The 19,739-nt window shown below is 32.2% G+C and overlaps 2 protein-coding genes across 5 annotated transcripts; both read left to right on the top strand.

Moving 5' to 3' along the window:
* The first annotated feature begins 1,338 nt into the window (after positions 1 to 1,338).
* LOC105121170 (Reticulon family protein) lies at positions 1,339 to 6,103 on the top strand. Of its 2 annotated transcripts, XM_011019718.1 has the most exons (10): positions 1,339 to 2,887; positions 2,918 to 3,092; positions 3,193 to 3,261; positions 3,365 to 3,467; positions 3,578 to 3,652; positions 3,744 to 3,891; positions 3,988 to 4,057; positions 5,012 to 5,077; positions 5,484 to 5,606; positions 5,738 to 6,103. In XM_011019718.1, exons 1-10 carry the CDS (start codon positions 1,805 to 1,807, stop codon positions 5,917 to 5,919), a joined length of 2,094 nt encoding a protein of 697 aa, XP_011018020.1. In that variant the 5' UTR covers positions 1,339 to 1,804; the 3' UTR covers positions 5,920 to 6,103. The 2 variants fall into 2 exon arrangements, with proteins under 2 accessions (XP_011018020.1, XP_011018019.1); XM_011019717.1 differs by having other exon boundaries at positions 1,340 to 3,092.
* A 3,714-nt stretch (positions 6,104 to 9,817) lies between these two features.
* Positions 9,818 to 15,759, top strand: CPL4 (C-terminal domain phosphatase-like 4). 3 transcript variants are annotated; one of them, XR_841498.1, is made up of 10 exons: positions 9,818 to 9,973; positions 10,599 to 10,810; positions 10,963 to 11,048; positions 11,659 to 11,774; positions 11,952 to 12,132; positions 13,775 to 14,064; positions 14,178 to 14,363; positions 14,452 to 14,490; positions 15,002 to 15,439; positions 15,480 to 15,759. XR_841498.1 is itself a non-coding variant. In XM_011019716.1 (9 exons), the coding sequence occupies exons 2-9, from the start codon at positions 10,599 to 10,601 to the stop codon at positions 15,308 to 15,310; spliced, it is 1,419 nt and encodes a 472-aa protein (XP_011018018.1). In that variant the 5' UTR covers positions 9,818 to 9,973; the 3' UTR covers positions 15,311 to 15,759. The 3 variants fall into 3 exon arrangements, 1 of the variants encoding a protein (XP_011018018.1); XR_841499.1 differs by lacking the exon at positions 15,480 to 15,759 and adding an exon at positions 14,616 to 14,709 and having other exon boundaries at positions 15,002 to 15,093; XM_011019716.1 differs by having other exon boundaries at positions 15,002 to 15,759.
* The last annotated feature ends 3,980 nt before the right edge of the window (positions 15,760 to 19,739 follow it).

The raw sequence follows: 19,739 nt of genomic DNA, 5'->3' as shown, positions 1-19,739 counted from the left end.
TATTAAAAATAATTTTTAAAAAATAATATAATATTATGTTAATATATTTTGAAATAAAAAATATTTTAAAAAATAATCACAACCATACTTTTCAATTAATATAATTTACTTGATTGCTGACCATCGAAGGAAATTGGCAGCCACGTTCGTTTCATGCCCTGAAATGACCGCACAAATGTAGAACTATTTTCCCAGAAAACAATAGTGATTGAGACATTTTAACCTAAAGCTGGGCAATTTTGCATAATGGCCACCCTGGATAGTGCCAGGGCACCCCCTTAAGTTACCAGCTATTTGTTGCCGCAGGCAGCTTAGGACACCATACAATTGCAAGCAAAGAGATAAATGAATGGGCTTCATATTCCTTGTTTTTTTCTGGCCAGCTTTCATTGCAGCACAAAATAGCTAATGCTCCCTTTACAAACTAGCTGTATTGGAGAACACATCAATGCTCTCCAATATATATTATACTATGGTTTTTAATGGTTATGATATTGTGTTGATGTAAAAAAATAAAATAAAATAATATTATAACATATTTTTAAGTAAAAAATACCTTTAAAAATGTTAAAAACCATGATATCAAAGACATCAAAGTTGGTAAAAGAATAAAGTAAAGTTGTTTTGGGGTTAAAAGTGGTATACAAACATGTGATTTTAAGGCTACTTTATTGTAGTTTATTCATTAGGTAAACTACTCAACGTTTGACTACCATCGGCAATTTTATAGTTGTTGTTGTTGTTGTTTTATATGGTACCATAATATATGGTTAAATAAATGGGAAAAAACCACCGATAATAAATAAATTGGCAATCTATTCCATAGAAAGACCAATTTCACCTATCGGATTGGGTTTGAAGAATTTTGCTGTCGTTTTCAGTTTTCACACCACTTAGCACAGTAAAGGCCCTTTCAGTTTTCACACCAATTTCACCTCTCAGATAAATGTTTACATGCCAAATTGCAGGTCGTGACTGTCACACAGTCCAGAATCGTTTTTCGATGAGGTAGTAGGTATTAGTTCAAGAATGCGTCAAAGCAAAATCATAGTTTAGTGCAGGCTCTATACTTCACATTAATAACCAGTTAAAACACTTGAATTTTCGAATTTTATTGTTCGAAATCTAATCTAAAAGAGATGTTTGGGCAAATTTTAGGGTTATACATTGTTTACTGTGGCAGATGACTAATGCTTTAACAAATTGCAGCCTCCAACGCCACATGTATTTTTCTTTTGCCTTTAGCTTCCGGGCAAACTAGCTGAATTACACCTAACAGGACAGCTTTGACACAGATTTAATGGCAGCGTCTGTATTTGCATGTGAGACCAATGAGTTTGAGGTTTTCAAGCCTCGGTTACAGTGCTCTTCACTTAGATCCTTTGACAAAAAAGTGAAAGAATAAGTACTCCTCGAAGAAACAAAGGAAAAGCAGCAAAAAGGGGAGAGAGGTGATCGTCCTTGACACCCAAATCATTTAACCCCACCGATTTTACTCTCTTTCTCTTCCCTTTTCCATTAGCATACAGAGAGACCCAACAAAATTGTACACTAGTGAGAAAAAGCTTAATAGTAGCAACCAACCCCCACCACCTTTTATCGTCTCTTAGAAGACAAACTTCTTCCTTTCTCTCTCTGTCTTCTCTTTCTCTTTGCAAAAGCTAAAGGGATCCCAATGTATCTATCTAGCATCACCAACAAGTGATATTACTTGAGCTTAAAGACTCAAATCATTATTATCTATCATGACCCAGTTGCACATGGTTACCTTTGAGAAGGGTTGATAGGATAAAAAGGGTCCAAAATGGATGTGAGTAGGAGAAGAGCTGGGGTTAAAACTAGTGTAGTAGCAGGTTCTGTGTGGGAGAACAGAATGAAACTTGATGAAGTTAAAGGTGGAATTAAGGTTTTTAATGGAGAAGAGAATGTTGAAGAGAGTAGAAGTAGTAATGGAGATGTTGGAAAAAAGATGGTAAAGAGAGGACAGACTGGTACAAGTGCTAGTGTGGCTATGAGTGGCAAGAGAAAGACTTGGAAATCTGAGAGCTTAGATGGTCCAATTCAGATTGCAAAGGGAAAAAATACTGAACAGCCCTGTAAAGAATTGAGTGTTTCGGTTGATGGAATCAAGAAAAATCCAGTTCAGGCAAGAAAGGGAAGATCTGAAGGGAGTAGTAACAAGGAGCTTAGCTTGTCAGTTGATGGTATTGATAAAAGCTCAATTCAGGTCAAGAAAGGAAGTAAAGAGCTTGATGGGATTGTAAGAAGCCCAATTCAGGTCAAGAAAGGAAGATCTGAACCAAATAAAGAGGTCGGTGTTTCTGTTGATGGAAATGAGAAAGGCCCGAGGCAGATAAGGAAGCAAAGATCTGATATAAAAGAGGTTGTTGAATATGATGTAGAATTGAGGAAAGTAAAATCTGATTCTGTTAAGGTTGCAGAGCAGTCTGAAATAGGTAAAGATCCTGTACTTGACGGTGGGGTTGAAAGGAATTCAGCTCCGTTAAGGATGGCGAAGTCAGAAGCTGACAAGGTACTGGATGAATCTGTTAATGGAATTGAGAAGAGCCCACCTGAAATTGAGGAGACTGGATCTGAGGAAACTTGTAAAGAGTCTGGTGTGTGCCAGGAAAAGGTCATTTCTATCAGTGAAACCAATGAGTCAGTAGAGAAACCACCTCCCAAGCTTTTGGTAGATAATCCTCCTCCTCATGATGATGACGCTGATGTTGTTATTGATGGTGATGAAGATATTGAGGGAGATGAAGATGAGGAAGAAATTGAGATTCAGATTGAAAAGAAAAGCTTAGATATCAAGGAGATTAACATAGCAGAAGAGAAGCCTAAGAAGGTGGAAACAAATGTAGCAGAAGAGAAGCCTAAGAAGGTGGATGTAGCAGAACATAAGCCCAAGAAGGTGGAGATTTGTATACCAGAACAGAAGCCTAAGAAAGTAGTGAGTGAAGTGAAAAAAGTTCAGCAATTTAACAACAGAACAGCACCAGCTTCTTCGATTGTGAATAAACAACCTCCTCCTGTAATAAAGAGAGCAACTCTTTATCAAAATCTTGCAAAGGCTGCTCGTAATCCATGTAAGTATGCTTTATTGATTCATTAAGTTATTGCGTTTGTTGGGATTGCTTCATTTTTTTTTCTGGTATGATCTGATTGTTTTATCATTTCTTCTGCCAGCAATTCCAGTTGCTAATGAATACCAGAATTTCAAAGAAACTCGTAGACATAGCAAGCTTCAAAATCTAGGTGAGTTTTCATTTCTTGGGAAAGTTAGTTTCTTTTTATTATTTTCTAGATCAATTTGTTTATTGAAATTCTCTCAATTTTGGCAATCTTTGAGAATTTTCAGTGGATCTAGTAATGTGGAGAGACATATCAAGATCTACATTAGCCTTTGGAATGGGTACATTTATCATAATCTCATCCTCCTACACTAAAGACCTCAATGTCAGGTGCAAATAAAACAAGAACACTGAATTCAATGTTGGCCTTTGTTTACTGTATTTCCTCTGCTTTAAAACAGAGACCTATACTAAACTCTGCTTGATCATTTCTTTTGCAGTTTCATTTCTGTGATGTCCTATCTGGGACTTGTTTATCTTGCTACCATTTTTCTGTATAGATCGCTTATTTGCAGGTAGTCAGCAAATTAAGATTAAAAAGAGCAGCCGATTAGGTAGTCCCAAGCATTGGCTTTATTTATATTTCTTTTTTTCCTTGAAATTCAGGGGAGTCATAGATATAGATGATGATGGAAGCTATGTACTGGGTGAGGGTGAGGCGATTTGGTTGTTAAAGTTGGTTCTGCCATACTTGAATGAGTGCTTGTTGAAAATTAGAGCTCTCTTTTCTGGTGATCCCGCAACTACAATGAAGGTAAGTTCCCTCATTTGACTTCAATTAGTTGGATCTTGTTAGCACCTCGAGAAACATTCAAATATTTATGAATAATGGGTCTGTGAACTATGGCAGATGGCAGTGTTGCTCTTTGTTTTTGCCAGGTGTGGCAGCTCCATCACCATTTGGAAGATGGCAAGATTGGGTAGGTTTCCTTTCATTTGTCTAATTTCAGAAATTAGAAATTATAAGAGAATAAACAGCTTTTTTAAAGAATCCGCGGGGCTGCTGCGTTTGCACTATAATATCTGATTTTTTATTATGTTTTTATATTTTTAAATTGTTTAAATCAGTGATATTAAAAACATTTTTTTATAAATAAAAATATTATTTTAATATATTAAAAAAACATTTTAAAAAATTATTATTATCCGTAATTTTAATTAGCATTTTTTTGGGATTCGGAAGATAATTTTGGGATTGGGACTATAGATTGACATAATATTCAATTCCATTTTTACAAGTGTAAAGCTGTCTTTTCAATATTTTTAAGTGGTTGGTGGCAGGGATAGGTTAAAATAAAATTGAGAGAGTCCTAAATCAATCCAGTGTGATCTGATCGAAAATGGGTTGATCTACAATCTATTTCATCCTATTAACCTTTTAAAAATGAACACATCATCTTAACTTATTTTAAAAAAATATTAGGGTTAATTGAGTTAAGATGATTTGAATCTTGGATCTTGTGGTGTCCACCGAGTTAAATTTAAAGACTGTTTGATATAATTTTTATTTTTATTTTTAGATATTTTTTAAAAGTATTTTTAACTTTAAAAAAGTACTAAATTGATATATTTTTTATGATTTTAATGTATTTATATTAAAAAAATAAAAAAAAAATCTGAAAAAAAATATTATTTTAAAAATAATTTTTTTATCAAAGTTGTAAACACCCCCGTATGGTTGGTGGCTATTTAACGAACATGTAATCAAAAGGGTTCCTTCGGTAGGTAGCACATGCTAAAGGAAATATACATTGATTTCTACAGCCTGCTCTAATTATTGAAGCTTCTTGTTGGCAGCAAAACACAAGGGGAGCTGCTAAATTCCCTGCATGTTGTTTCACTTTTTTATGCTTACTGAAACTATGCTTGTGCAGGCTTTTTTGGAGTCTTCACTGTACCAAAAGTCTGCTCTTCCTACTCCACGCAGTTAACTGCTTACGGTAAATCCTTGAATTATTACCTCACTAGATCACTCCACACTTGCACTGGTCATAGTTTACCCTACTTGGGTTGACCTTGTAGTGACTGGCAGATCTTCGTTTTTATGCTGTAACGGCTCTATTGATTGATGCTGTCACCTCCATTGGAGGATCTCAAGAAAGGAAATGAAGAGCGTCTTAGAATCCATTTGTAACCATCCCCATCATATTATCATTTATCTCTGGTATTGGATGCTAATTAAAGTGTAGGGCCATCCTCATTATATCATCTCCTTTTTGTTGTAGGGCCAACAGAGAGCATGGCTCCTCTGTCATCACTTTTGTTTTTTTATTCGACAGTATGAGATTGTTATAAATTATTCCAGATATGGATCTTGATTTTCTTAAAAATGAAACCCAATTGAAGGTAAATTCTGGATTCGACGATTTCGCGATGCTTGGGAATCATGCTCGCACAAGAAAGCCGTGGCCTTGTGCATCTTCACCCTCGTATGGAACCTCTCTTCAATGGTGGCTCGCATCTGGGCAGGTAAAAGCAACCCTCTCTCTCATGATCTCATCTTCTTTTCCTTCTTTTATTGAATAATAATCTCGCTGCTGGCCACGGTGTAAGAAAACTACACTCTGTTGACATGCAATGCTGATGCACTGTTTTTGCAGTGTTCATGATGTTCGTGGCCGTCCGATATTATCAACAAACGATGGAGAGAGATGATTGGGTGGTGGAGGAGGAGGAGGTGGATACAGAAGCTGATGGAACGTGGCATGGAGACATTGCAGAAGAAAGACAAGGGAGTGGTCCCACTTCGGCAGAAGTGAATAAAGTGAAAAAGGGATCCTAAGAAGATTGGTGTGATATTGTATTAATTGATGTGGTGTGATACGAAAATAACAATAATTATTATAATAATTAGTATTAGTATTATTATTTTGATATAGCTCAATATTTTACTGTAAATATGTTGCTTTTGGACATGACTAACAAGCCTTGATGGCAAGTTGGCAAAAAATTATCTTTCTTGGCTCGTTTCAGATTTGTCATAAATTATATAAAATATCCAATAAATCATTATTAATTTCATATTTATTCTTCAGTAAAATACTATAAATTTTAAATGCACATAATTTATTGAGCACTAGTCCTATTTTCAGTGTCTTTCTTTTTTAAAAGGGTGGGAAAATCATATATTAAAGTTCTCAATGGATGTAGCTTTAGGTTTAGGTTTGGATTAAAATGACAAAAAAAAAATAATCCGAGAGATGCCAATTAAAATAACCTAAAATCAAGAAAATTCCCATGTCTTTTTGCAAGCTAGTATATCAAAGATCACTGCTGTTTATTGCAAAATTGCTAAACCTTGATGTTCTGGGTTAATTTTTTTTCTTGTTGGTTGAAATTATTATATGGTTAGAATAGTGTTGTTAGGTATTTACATTTATTAAAAGAGTTGTTAAATATTTAAAGAAAATAGAGTTTTTATAGTAGGTAGATAAGTCACTTTCTCGTGTATTGAAGTCTCATCAACCATAAAAAAAACGTTTTTATAGAAATTAAAGGGAATGAATAAGTTTTTTTGTTAAGGTTTTCACTAACAATGCCAACTAATAAAGCTTAAAAAAACTTCATGTAATGAATAATTACAAGTTTGGTGTGCTATTTGCTAAACAATTCTTTTATACTAAAATTAGTTTATGTGTGTGTCAAAATATCATTCTGGTTGTTTTTTAAAATAATTTTTATGTTGAAATATATTAAAATATTTTTTTTATTTTTAAAAAAATTATTTTAAAAATTAGTGTATCGAAATGATATAAAATATATAAAAAAATTATTTTTAATAAAAAAATTAAATTTTTTAAAAACATGATTCACATTGTGTCCTAAAAAAGCTTGGGAAAAAACATGAAAATATCAAGAAAAAGGAATTTATGAGTTGTTAAGGTGAAATAATCAAACCATTTAACAATCAACTTGCACCGTAGAAACCTACCAATATTGCTTTGAGATTCTCTATTTTGTAAAATTTAAAGTTACCAGCGTGCTTAAAAAAAGTATACATTAATAAGTAAGCAACTTTGCAATTATGTATCCCATAAATTTTTTTTAATGAAACAGGTTTGGGTATGAAAAATTTTAATTTATAATTGTTTTTATGTTTTAAAAAAACTTTTAGAAAATTAAGTTTTTTATTAAAATTAATCTTTATATATTTTTAAATCATTTTAATATATTATTATCAAAAATAATTTTTAAAAAATATTATTTTATTATATTTTTTACTTTAAAAAATAACAACTACTACTTAAGCATTTAATACACATCATATATAATAATATTTTTTGTTTAATGCTAATCTGTTTCTTTTATATGAAAAAATATAACCACAAGTGTACAAAACAAGCTGTAATTAAAACGGCAACTAAACATTCATGCCTTCTAAATTAAAATGAAAAATAAATAAATTATGAAACAGTGTAATGGACGTGGGCCTTGCCAGATAAGTGGGAGGCTGGGCCCCCAAACACTATATAAAAAAATTAAACTCTCCCCAGCCCTTTTGTCTTTGTTTTCATTCTCTTCCGGCGGAAAAGCAAACCTTAAAAAAATAATAGGATGAGTGTATTTTTTTAATATTGTGGTAGTTTTTATAGTTATGTTTTTAAAATAATAATTTTTAAAAGTTATAAATTATAATATTTCTTTAAACTTGAATTTTTATCACAATTTAAAATGAAAAATGTATATAAATAATATAAATAAAATAATTTTTAAAATTATAATCAACCTAAAAATATCTTTAATTGCACCGCATTATAATACCAAATAGAGTTTTAACCCCTCGATTCCAACAAACAAAATAAAATCCAAACCGGTATGAGTTTATCAAAAACCACCTCAAAAATTTGCCTGGTCACAGCCATTGTGGTGACCCGAGACCTCGGTAAGACCTGACCATTACCTTTTTTTAATGTGTAAAAATATACAGCCAAGATTAAAAAAAAATAAAATCCAAGGGAGGCATAGCAATTAATATATTTTTTAGATATATTAGATGTGAGTCTGCACTACGTCGCTAGACTATATGATTTTTTAATAAATAAATAATATTTAGATATTATAATCATGTTTTTTTTTATAAAAAAATCAATAATATGAGTTATAAATCCAAACGAGTCAAATAAATTAATTTTATTTTAATTAGATAATAAAAAAAGATGATAATATTAAAAAAAATTATTTAAAAAAAATCACGATAACTTTATAAAAAAAAAAATTCAAAAGAAAAAAATCATGTAATTCAATTTTCAACCAATTAAATATTGAATGGTAAAATTATATTAAAAAAAATAGCATGAGTCAACATGAGCTAGCATAATAATCAAATCCTCGATCCATGTTACGAGATTGAAATAATCTAATAAAAAAACTAAAAGGTCCATTAAATAATATTAATATCGAATGAAAAAATTAAAAATAAAAATAAACAAAAAAAAATTAACTCACGTTGTACATGTAAAAACCTTGAAACCTAATCCCTAATAAATCAAATGTTGCAAGATGAAATTAAAAAAAATACAAAATAAAAAAAACAATGAAGTTCAAAATTGAATTAAAAAATAACAAAAAAAGCACAAATCAAGTTAACTCGGACAATATGATAGACATGTAATATTGGTAATAAAGGGCAAACCAATTAAGATTATCTCATTAAACTCGTAATTTATGTCATGAGATTGTAATAATTTAATAAAAAATAAATTAAAAGTTATTTTAAAAAAACTCAACGTCGAATGATGAAATAAAAAAAAAAAAGATGTCAAACCACTTTAACAAAAAGGACAAAAATAAAAAAAATAAGAATTAAATTAGAAAAAAAATAATATATCACAAAGTTGAATTGAATGATGAAATAAAAAATAAATGAAAATTGTATAAAAGGGTTAAGAAAAAAATAGAAATCAAGATAATATATCAGAAATTAAGAATGAAGGATGTAATTGAAAACAAATATTTTTTTTTTATAAAATATCCAATAAAAAAAAAATTAAAGTTGAAATATAAATAATTAAGAGAACAACATTGAATTTTTTAATGGCTAGTGTGATTTTGCAAGGAAAGAAAATAAGAAAGAAAATGAAAAAAAACTTTGTTGATGACAATTTATCCCACAGCTGCCATTACACACCACCCTAACAGAAAAAAAATGACAAAGATTCTAATGATATGATGAAAGGGCTTTTAGGCCATCGACAGGCATTCCAAGCACTACTATAAAGTTATAAATATATTTTTTATGTTGACATGTGTCTCTGGTATATCAATAATTTTTTAATTTAAATATATTTTTATTATAAAATTAAATTATCCATAAATAATTTAATAATAACATAAAAATCAAGTAAAAAAGATTAAAAATCCCCAAGACACAACTTTTTTTTTAAAAGGTAAATCAATTATTTTTACTATGCTTGTCTGATGCAGAAAGATAAAAAAAACTCTCAAAGTAAATTTTAAAAACAATTCACTTTTAAAATAAATTTAATATATTTACTGTGAAAATTAAAAAAATATATATCCTATAAATCTTATAATAACTTATGAACAGTGTAAAAGAACGAAACACTATCACCAAGGCGTTGTTTTTTTTTAAGGACAAGAAAGTAATTATAGTGTAGCGGCAAATAGTAAAGTTTTTTGCCTTGGGTTTTAGTTTTTTTTTGGGCTATATAACGGCTATTATTTAATTCCCAAAGCACGCAGAACGGAAGCCAAAATTCCTCTCATCTCGTCCTCCCCGCTTCCCCGCTTCCCTTCGCCCAATCTGCAGCTTCTTCCCAATCCACTCCAACTGAGTACTGAACTTCAATTGAAGCTTGTATTACATTCAGTTTCAGGCAAGTTAACCTCTCATTTCTTATTCTCTCCACAGGTTTCAACACAGTTTCTACACGTAGATTTTCAGTTTGTTTTGTTAAAGGCTTAAAGCCCATGTTTTATTGTATGTGTGTGTGTGTATACATGAGTTGATACTACATGATCTATGGTATCTCTGTATTCCGTTTTCTTATCTACTTAATTGAGTGACATGATGACATTTAGGGTTTTATTTTTAATGGCATCTACACAAAATTTAGGGTTTTTTCTGTTGCAATTTAGGATCTAGATACAGTGATGTTTGGTCCATGACATCTCCTATCCGTTCCTTTTTGATCAATGAGACCTTTTCATTAATAAAAGAAGGATTGCTGTAAAATCCAATTTATATTCATTGGGATATCGCAAAATCTAACAGCACAGTATTTTACCTTAGTCCCATTCATCTTGATCTCATTTAAAGACTTATTTTATTGCATTAATTTCAGCCAAATAAAATTTGGGGAATTTAGGCATTTTGTCGGTGTAGATAAACTGTCATGGTTGATCAATGGAACTGTTTTTTTTTTTAAGCTGGAAGTATTGGAGTTGGTTTTGGCAAATAATAATAATATTAATTAAATTGTTATTTATATACTTAAACAGATGAGTCTGGTAACGGATTCTCCAGTTCACTCTTCTAGCAGTGATGATTTCGCTGCTTTTCTTGACACGGAGCTTGATTCCAAATCTTCTGCCTCTTCGGCTAGTGATGACGAAGCTCCCAATCAACACCATTCTGACTCTGCTGCCTCCTCATCACCAGATCAAGATAAAGAAGCTGAAGAAGATGATGACTCTGACTTTCAAAGCAAGAGGTAAGCCATTTTGGAGTTTTTAGGGTTTAGAAAGGAAACAACGCTTTTATGCTTTGTTCATGGCTTTTTAGGGTTTATTTCCAAATTAACTGAAGCTGGATTTAGTTGTAATTTCTTAATTAATTTGATTTTTATTAACTGATGATACACAGGGTAAAAAGGTCTAAGGTGGAGACTCTGGAAATTGTGGAGGATGATGGGGGAGCTGCTTCTTTGGCGTCTCTAAAGCACAACTCAGGTAAAGATTTTTGTTCGTTTGTTGGACCTGGAATTCTCAGGCCCAGAAATCAGAACTAATTGTTTTTCTCTGGGAATAGTAGCAAGTTTTCAATATTATATCAACAACTTGTGGAGCTGTTTTCAGCTTTTCTAGTAAGGGTTGGTTTAATTTTTTATTATCCTAATTGCTTGAAAAATTAAATGTCAATCGTGAACTTGCACTAATATTTCACTGGAGAATTGTTCTTGTATGCAATCAGAATTATGAATAGGAATAGAGCATGTTTATTTTTGCCCACACAGACACAAAATCACAGTACATATAGGAGAAGGTAGTCTCTGCATAGATGTGGCTTCAATTTATTTTTTTAGTTTCTTTCCTTGTACTGAAATCATGATAGCTTATGTTTTTTTGGCATAAAATTGCTGATAAAGATGAAACCATATGCACATGTTTGCTAGCATTTTCTTACCTCTCATTTTCTTCTCCAAGCTCAAATGATAAGGTAAATAAAGTTGGCATAAATATCTGTTTTTGCTTAGAGTTTCAATTTCATTTTACAACCATTTTATTGTGCTTAGCCTATTATTATAAAGAGGCATCATGATTTTTAACCTATTTCATGCAGAGGTGTCAATCAGCAAGGAAATATGCACACATCCAGGATCATTTGGAACTATGTGTATTGTCTGTGGGCAATTGCTGGATGGAGAATCTGGTGTGACATTTGGGTATATACACAAGGTGCACATTACTTGAAATACTGAAAGTAACATCTAGAATCTTCAAGTTCTTGTTCTTTGAATACTATCCATCCTTGACGTAGCTGGTAGAGTTTTCATAATATTATAACTGCCCATTTGCTATCTTGAATTTTGCTCTATTACATTCTCATTGGGATTATAAAAGTTGCTCTTGCAGGGATTAAGGCTTGGTAATGATGAAATTGTTCGATTGCGCAACACTGATATGAAGAATTTGTTACGTCATAAGAAACTCTACTTGATTCTTGATCTAGATCATACATTGCTTAATTCTACCCAGCTTATGCATATGACCTTAGATGAGGAGTATCTAAACGGTCAAACGGCTTCACTGCAAGGTTTTTTCTGTTACCCGATTAATGAATTTTTTCCCTTGGTTGCATAGTAACTAATCTTAGAAACTGTTAATGTTTATGAGCTCTTTTAGAAAGGGGGAGACTGAAAAGAATCAAGAGTAGAACAAGTTAGGAACTCTTAATGTTTATGAGCTCCTTTAGAAAGGGGGAGACTGAAAAAGAATCAAGAGTAGAACAATTTAGCTGGGAGAGACTGAATCGTTGCCTTTTGTCTTGTCCAGTGCTTTGTGATATGTAGAGTAGGTTGTTTGTAGTTTTGGATGAGCTTTTGATAGTCTATGGAATATGGAGAGCATGCGATTGATATATTACTAGGGTTACGGAAAAGAAGGGACCATGAACATTTGTGGACTTGTGCAATGTAAATGGGATTATTGAGTCTTTGGACAAAGGGGGAACCCTGGAGATTTTCCATATTTCTCTACTAGAGGTATCTGTTTGTAAGATAGAATTGTTTTTTAACCACACTAAGGAGCAAAGCTGCAGGGGTTCTACGTGGAGTTTCTCAAACAGATGCTTCATGTCATTGGCAGGCTCATGATGCCTTGCCTTGCCTTGCCTATCATGTTTATCTATTAATCTCTGAATAATTTTTTTTTTCTTTTATCAAATAAGAAAAAAATATGCAAGAAAATTGGAGAAGGTGGTGCTGTAGAAGATAATTTTTTTTGTGTCTTTAGAAGATGATTTAATATAAAGGGTCTTTAAATGAAGATGCCCTTCTAATGCAAGCCATGCAGATGAAAGGTCTCATAGTAAAAGGTCTTAGAAGGGTCCTAAAAATTTCAATCTTTTCACATGCCCAACAAAAAGGAAAAGGCACAAGATCCATAAAAGTCCATTCCTTTACTCATTGAATTGAGAGGGTAACCTTTGTTGTGCATGGGTTGCTAATCTCAGTACCAAAAATTGTGGTGAGATTGGAACTTTGACAAGCTAACCTATCCAAAGCCGTAAATGATGAGCCAATGATAACTGAGACAGTGGGACCACATGTCCAGAAATTAATATCCATTGGCCACAGTAGCTTATGTCAACCTTTTTTGTAATTTATCTGTATGTTTCCACTTTGAATTTGTAGATGTTGAGTATATATTATTATAATTGATTATGCCTTCAATTGTGTCACTGTCAACAAGTTTCTGAATTCTCCTGATGGCTAAAATTGTTCCAGAGGGAAATTTTATAGTCATTACATTTAATTTAATTGTATTGTGACAGTCTCCTTTTAAGAATTGTGTTTTCCTGTTGGGGATATTATTGTAGATATACTTTTGCCAATCCTTTATGAGATGTAAGATAGATAATGGAATAGTGCCACATGAAAAACGGTTTTTCATGTCCATGTTGTACATGAAATAATTAGAGTGCTCGTTACTTTGTCTTTAGCCATTTTTTTTATTTACGTTCACCATTGTGTGTTATTAATTTTTGTTTTCATATCTTATGCTTGTAACTTGGCCATCTCATTTTTGGACAAATTTGGTTGATTATGCATTCTTTGTTTTCATATCTTATGCTTGTAACTTGGCCATCTCATTTTTAGACAAATTTGGCTGAATATGCTTTCCTCTTTTGAAAGTCAGTGCATTTTACTGAATTTGTATTCATGCCAAATGAATAGATGTTTCAAAAGGCAGTCTCTTTATGTTGAGCTCCATGCAAATGATGACTAAGTTGAGGCCTTTTGTGCGTACGTTTCTCAAAGAAGCAAGTCAGATGTTTGAGATGTATATATATACTATGGGTGATCGGGCCTATGCATTGGAAATGGCCAAACTGCTTGACCCTGGAAGAGAATACTTTAATGCCAAAGTCATTTCACGTGATGACGGAACCCAAAGACATCAAAAGGGTCTTGATGTGGTCTTGGGGCAAGAAAGTGCTGTTCTAATCCTTGACGATACAGAAAATGTGAGTTCATGTGGCTAATATTAATTGGAGAGTTGCCTTTGTAATTAAAATTAAAGAGCTGTCATTTGAATTGGCTATATGTTTCTGAACATGATTAGTTTTAATCAATTTAGGCTTGGATGAAGCATAAAGACAACTTGATATTGATGGAAAGATATCACTTTTTTGCTTCAAGCTGTCATCAATTTGGATTTAATTGCAAATCCCTCTCGGAGCAGAATACTGACGAGAGCGAGTCTGAAGGTGCACTTGCATCCATTCTTAAGGTTCTACGGAAAATTCACCAGATCTTTTTTGAGGTATATTATTTTATCCTTTGTTTTTCTTAATAAAATTCTTATTGCTTGTTTCTTTTGAGAGTGTTATTGATAGGGAACCTTGCTGCAGGAATTGGAAGAAAATATGGATGGCAGAGATGTGAGACAGGTAAAAAGGCTAATGAAAATTGGTCTTGTTGAGTGCATTTTTCTTTGTTGTCTTGCTTCCCAATTTGAGGGAACCTGTATCTGCATCTAGTTTGGAATACATGCTCATGTAATGGATATCTTCAGGATATATGGACGACTTTTGCTCTATAAGATTGTGCTACTAATCAATTGGTTCTCGTCCAGTACTAAACTTAGTTTCGTCAGCCTTTTAGTAGATGTCTGTATTCCTTGCATTTCATCCTCTATTTCCTAGGAAGATTAATTGTAGATCTTGGCCATTGAAAAGTCATCTTGTATTTGCTGTATGCATGTGACTGTCAGTTCATATTTTTCACTTTAAATCCTCGTACTGGAACGATTTTGTGTTTCCAACTGGTCACGGTTTTTTAAAAATTCAAAACGATTTTCTTGTTTTTGTTTTTGACACGGACCCCAACATTAGTTATACGCTGACTTTTGGTATCAGGTTTGTGCATTATTAGGATCACATTCTCTCTCTTGCCCTGCAGGTGCTCAAAACGGTTCGCAAGGATGTCCTGAAGGGATGTAAAATTGTATTCAGCAGAGTTTTCCCTACCCAATCCCAGGCTAATAATCACCACCTTTGGAGGATGGCTGAGCAGTTGGGAGCTACATGCTCAACAGAACTCGATCCCTCGGTAACACATGTGGTCTCAAAAGATTCTGGGACTGAGAAGTCACATTGGGCCTCGAAGCACAACAAGTTCTTGGTCCAGCCAGGGTGGATCGAAGCTGCCAATTATTTTTGGCAGAGGCAGCCCGAAGAGAATTTCTCTGTAAACCAAATCAAGAATTGATTACCACCATCTTCAACTTGTCTGGTTAGAATCTAACTAGTATCTGGGCACTGCATTTTGCAAACACTTCATAATTACTTTAACTTTACATAGAAACACGCCATTCACATCACAAGTTTTCAAATATTTGTCAAAGCTCCTACGATGGATTGAATGGTGGAGCATTAAGATTCACTCTTTGGATGCTGAAGGTTTGGAGCGAGATTAGGGTGATGCTAGAGTTAAAACCCAGAAGAAGATGTTAATTACTCTTGGCAGGTGGGTGAGGGGTGATATCATAGTCAATGTTATTGTCTAACTACCGAAACACTAGCCCACGCTGATAGATTTTGTAGATGCACAAACTTTTGCCGGCCTGTATATAATCTTTGGTTAGATCATTGAGCAGCATCTTGTAAGTGTACGAAATGATTGTTTGTCAATTTGCGTCCTTTATGTTTACGCAGAAACTTTTGATGCAAGTGGGAAAACACCACTTCGTTCATCATTTCCACTCTTTGATAATTTCTGATGAGAAAATGAGACTTTTCGACAAGAAAATGAACGTCATGTTTGATCAAAACGGACAACAGAAGTTAGGCGCAAGCTTGCTGTTAGGTATTCACTCCATTACTCTTTTGGAAAGCTGTCTGGTAGGGGCCTGGGTGAACTGGTGTACTAGCCCAGGTTAATTCATCTGTTGGCCACCGCTGCCTGGAATCTTTCGAGTTCTAAGTAGGGGTGAGTAAAAAAATTGAAAAACTGATTAAATCAAGAAAATAAAAAAAAAAATAACTGAAAAAACCGAATAAAAAAAAAACTGATTAAACCGATTAAAATTTTAAAAAAACTAACCGGTTTGGTTTGGTTTTGGTTTTATAACCAAAAAACTGAACCGAAACTAAAACCGAAAAAAAAACAGAGCCAAACTGGAAAAATTGATAAAAACCAAGCCAAACCAGAAAAACCGAGCCAAACTGATTTGAACTGGTTTTTCCTCTAAAAAACCGAATCGAACCGAAATCGGTCGGTTCGACCCGGTTTAGGTTCGGTTTCGGGTTTTTTTTCAATTTTTTTTTTTTGGTTTGGTTACTTTTTTTTTATAAAAACCGAATCGAACCGAAAATGATCACCCCTAGTTCTAAGTTGGTGAGCTGATTGCTGCAAATCGATTAATATTTTAATTATTTTTGGGGAAAAGTAGTTTTTTAAAAATTATTTTTTGAAATTTTTTTTTAAAAAAGTATTTTTTTAAAAAAATAAATTTTAAAAAAGTGAATTATTTTTTAATACTTGCTAGTGTTATGAAAAATAAACTGAAAAATAACTTATTAATATTTTTTAAAATTTATTAAAATAATAAAAAAATAAATTTTACAAATTAAAAATTAAAAAGTTGAATGTGAATAACATTAAAAGATAATTTTATAAATTATTTTAAATAAAAAAATAAAAAATATATAGATTAAATCTACCAGATAAAAAATTTAAAAGTTGATGAAATTAAAATAATTATAATTATAATTTTATAAATTATTTCAAATAAAATAAGTAAAAATAAAAAGAATAAAGATTTAATTTGATAGAAAAAAAATTCAATTAAAAAATTATAAGAAAACAGCAAATAATAATTATAAAAATAAAGATAAAAGTTAATATAAAAATTAAATTAAAAAAAATCAAAATAAAATATATATAGCAATTAAAAGTTTGAAGATCAAATTTGATATAATTAAAAAATAATATAATATTTCTAAAATTTTTACAACTTTTAGAAAGTATTTTCTACTCAAAATAAAAGAAAAATATTTTCCTGAAAATCAAGTTAAATTTTTCTTTGATTAGAAAATGTTTTCTGCTGACCAACTTTTCTAATGACAAACAAGCACAAGAAAATTAGAAAGTGATTTTCAGGAATCCATTTTCCATCAAACAAACAAGACCTAAAATAACGAGATGCCGAAGCTGAATTGGAATAGTGTTACAAGCATTTTTACTTGTTAATGACAATTGGAATTAAGGGCTATATAAAATTGTAGTGGTGGTTACAGTTTAAAGTGATTTTTGATTAGAAATGTATTAAAATAATATTTTTTTATTTTTAAAAAATTATTTTTAAGATTAAATATCAAAACGATCTAAAAATTTAAAATATGAGGGAACACGATTTCAACCATATTCTCAAATAAAACCTTAAACAAGTCTTATAGAAGGCTTAGACTCTCTATAAATCAAAGATAAATATGATATACTGCATTAAAAATATCCAAATCATTGATTAAGTGAATATTATCAAGATTTATTATCTTCTGAGGTTTAATGTCTCCACTAACTTGCCGATACCTTTATATTTAATGTCTCAAAGAAATTCTAAATTGAAACTTGAAATAACAATATGGTGGGCAAATACATTGTATGGTGAGTTTTTCCGACTAAATATATTCTCATAGTGTCTATTAATAAATACCAATAAAAATATTTCATTGGTATATTTCGAGAGAATTATAATTGTAAAAGAACACGCGTTTTGTATTATGTATAGATAGATTCAATCTATTCAAGTAATTTGTTGCTCCTTATTTTAATTGGCCAACGATACCCATAATTTATAACTTGTCATTGGGGATGTGTATGAGATCAAAATTCATATTTTTATCTACAGTCACATCTAATCATAATAGTTCTGGTCGAAAAATAGATATTTATCTTCTTTCGTAGATTGATGAATTGAAGTAATTATGATCATCCTAACATTGTTATCAAATCCGGTTTAAGAGTTGACCTCGCCAAAGAGTCGGGTCCTAGCTCACATAGGTTGACCAATAAAAAGAATTATTGATAAAATTACATATTATTTTTTGTTATTAATAATATTATATTTATCAATGAAAATAATAATATAATAAAACAAGTAAATTTGTTTTCCACGCTCTTACCGTTAATAAATTCATTAATAAAATTATTACTGCCAAACACGCCTACAAATCACTATTCATCAAATAGTTTTTCCAAGGAAATATTGCTGTTCATGGCCCACGAGAAAATTAGCGTCGACAGGCTTTGAGTATAATTATTAACAAAAAACTGTCAGTAAATCCAATAATTCTCATGGTAAAAGTAACTCCAAAAAACATATAATAAATTATTTATTCTGTCTCGCGATTGAAATTGAGACTGAGTACACACAATTCAACATTGAACTGGTAAGTAGATGGTGTTATCACCATTTTCGGCTTCATTACCGATGAGCGCAGTTTAGCTGATATTCGAGGTGATTCAATAGCCAATCGATAACCTATCTTTAACAATGAAGATAAGGTATGTACTTGTTAATTAGCTAGCATTCAGCACCATGTGAAATTAGTACTCAAAAGTCCACATATGGATTGGAAAATTTGCACCAAGCAACTTTTAGTGCTATCATCAACTTGGAATCCTGACAATCTATGATAAAACATGATGGGTACTTGCTCCTAATTACATCTGGGTCACCTCAGACCGTTGATAATTTGGCATGCAGGTGATGAATTGACGAATTCCCGTTCACAAGAACATTAAATCCATAACATCCACTTCAAACTAAAAGCAAAGCTTGACAGGTACTTGCAGCTAATTCCAAATACAGTGGAGTTTTCGAGATACGAAATGCACGTAGCTTCTTGTAGAGGTTTGACTGCTGGATAAAACCTAGAGTTCCATCTTTCAAGTTCATGAAGGAACTGACGACCCTATAATGATATCCACCGGCCAGCTTCTCTATTAGCCGAGATTAATTTGCTAGTACAGGGAAACGTGTTAGACCATATAAGAATTGCTTCTTTTTTTTTTTGAGTTTGTTGATCCCTTTCTTCTATATATTCGTTTATCGATAGGATTTCATTTGCATAAACAGGCAAACGTGGAAGATGGCAACTGTCCAAATATATTTAATATCATCAAAAGGTTGGTTCACGTCAGTTTGCTGGCTGATTTGTAGCTCTAATTGCATCACTGTCGATAGACGTCTGTTCCACTGTGTGAGAAAGTTGATGAGGGCTGAAACACTTAACTATTCAGTGCTATAGAGTCGATTCAATCATGTTGTCTCATTCAACGGCTGGTGAGGTCCTTCCTCGATCTCCTCTCTTGGTGGGTTTTCTAAAACTTGTTCGCCATTGAAATTATGTTTGTCAAGAGATGATTTCAATCCAAACATGAGGCCTTTCAAATAGTTTTATGTTAATATCGCTTTTAATAACCAAATTAGCTTGCAACACCATGCAAATTCCTTGCTCAAATTCACAAAAAAAACCTGAAAAACGTTCGCAGATCATCAAATTCAACCCGCGTGATTCATTAATAAATGTTTAGGTGAGGTAGTTTTCATAGGGAAGTCCTTGAACAAGAGATATTAATGATGGATCAACATTTTAATGGCACACGCGACCCCCTTCCTTCAAGGATAACTCCT

This window comes from Populus euphratica, unplaced genomic scaffold (assembly GCF_000495115.2).
Source record: "Populus euphratica unplaced genomic scaffold, PopEup_1.0 scaffold31.1, whole genome shotgun sequence".
Taxonomy (NCBI): domain Eukaryota; kingdom Viridiplantae; phylum Streptophyta; class Magnoliopsida; order Malpighiales; family Salicaceae; genus Populus; species Populus euphratica.
The sequence above is the reverse complement of the archived record's forward strand: the minus strand, read 5'-3'. Positions and strand labels throughout refer to the sequence as shown.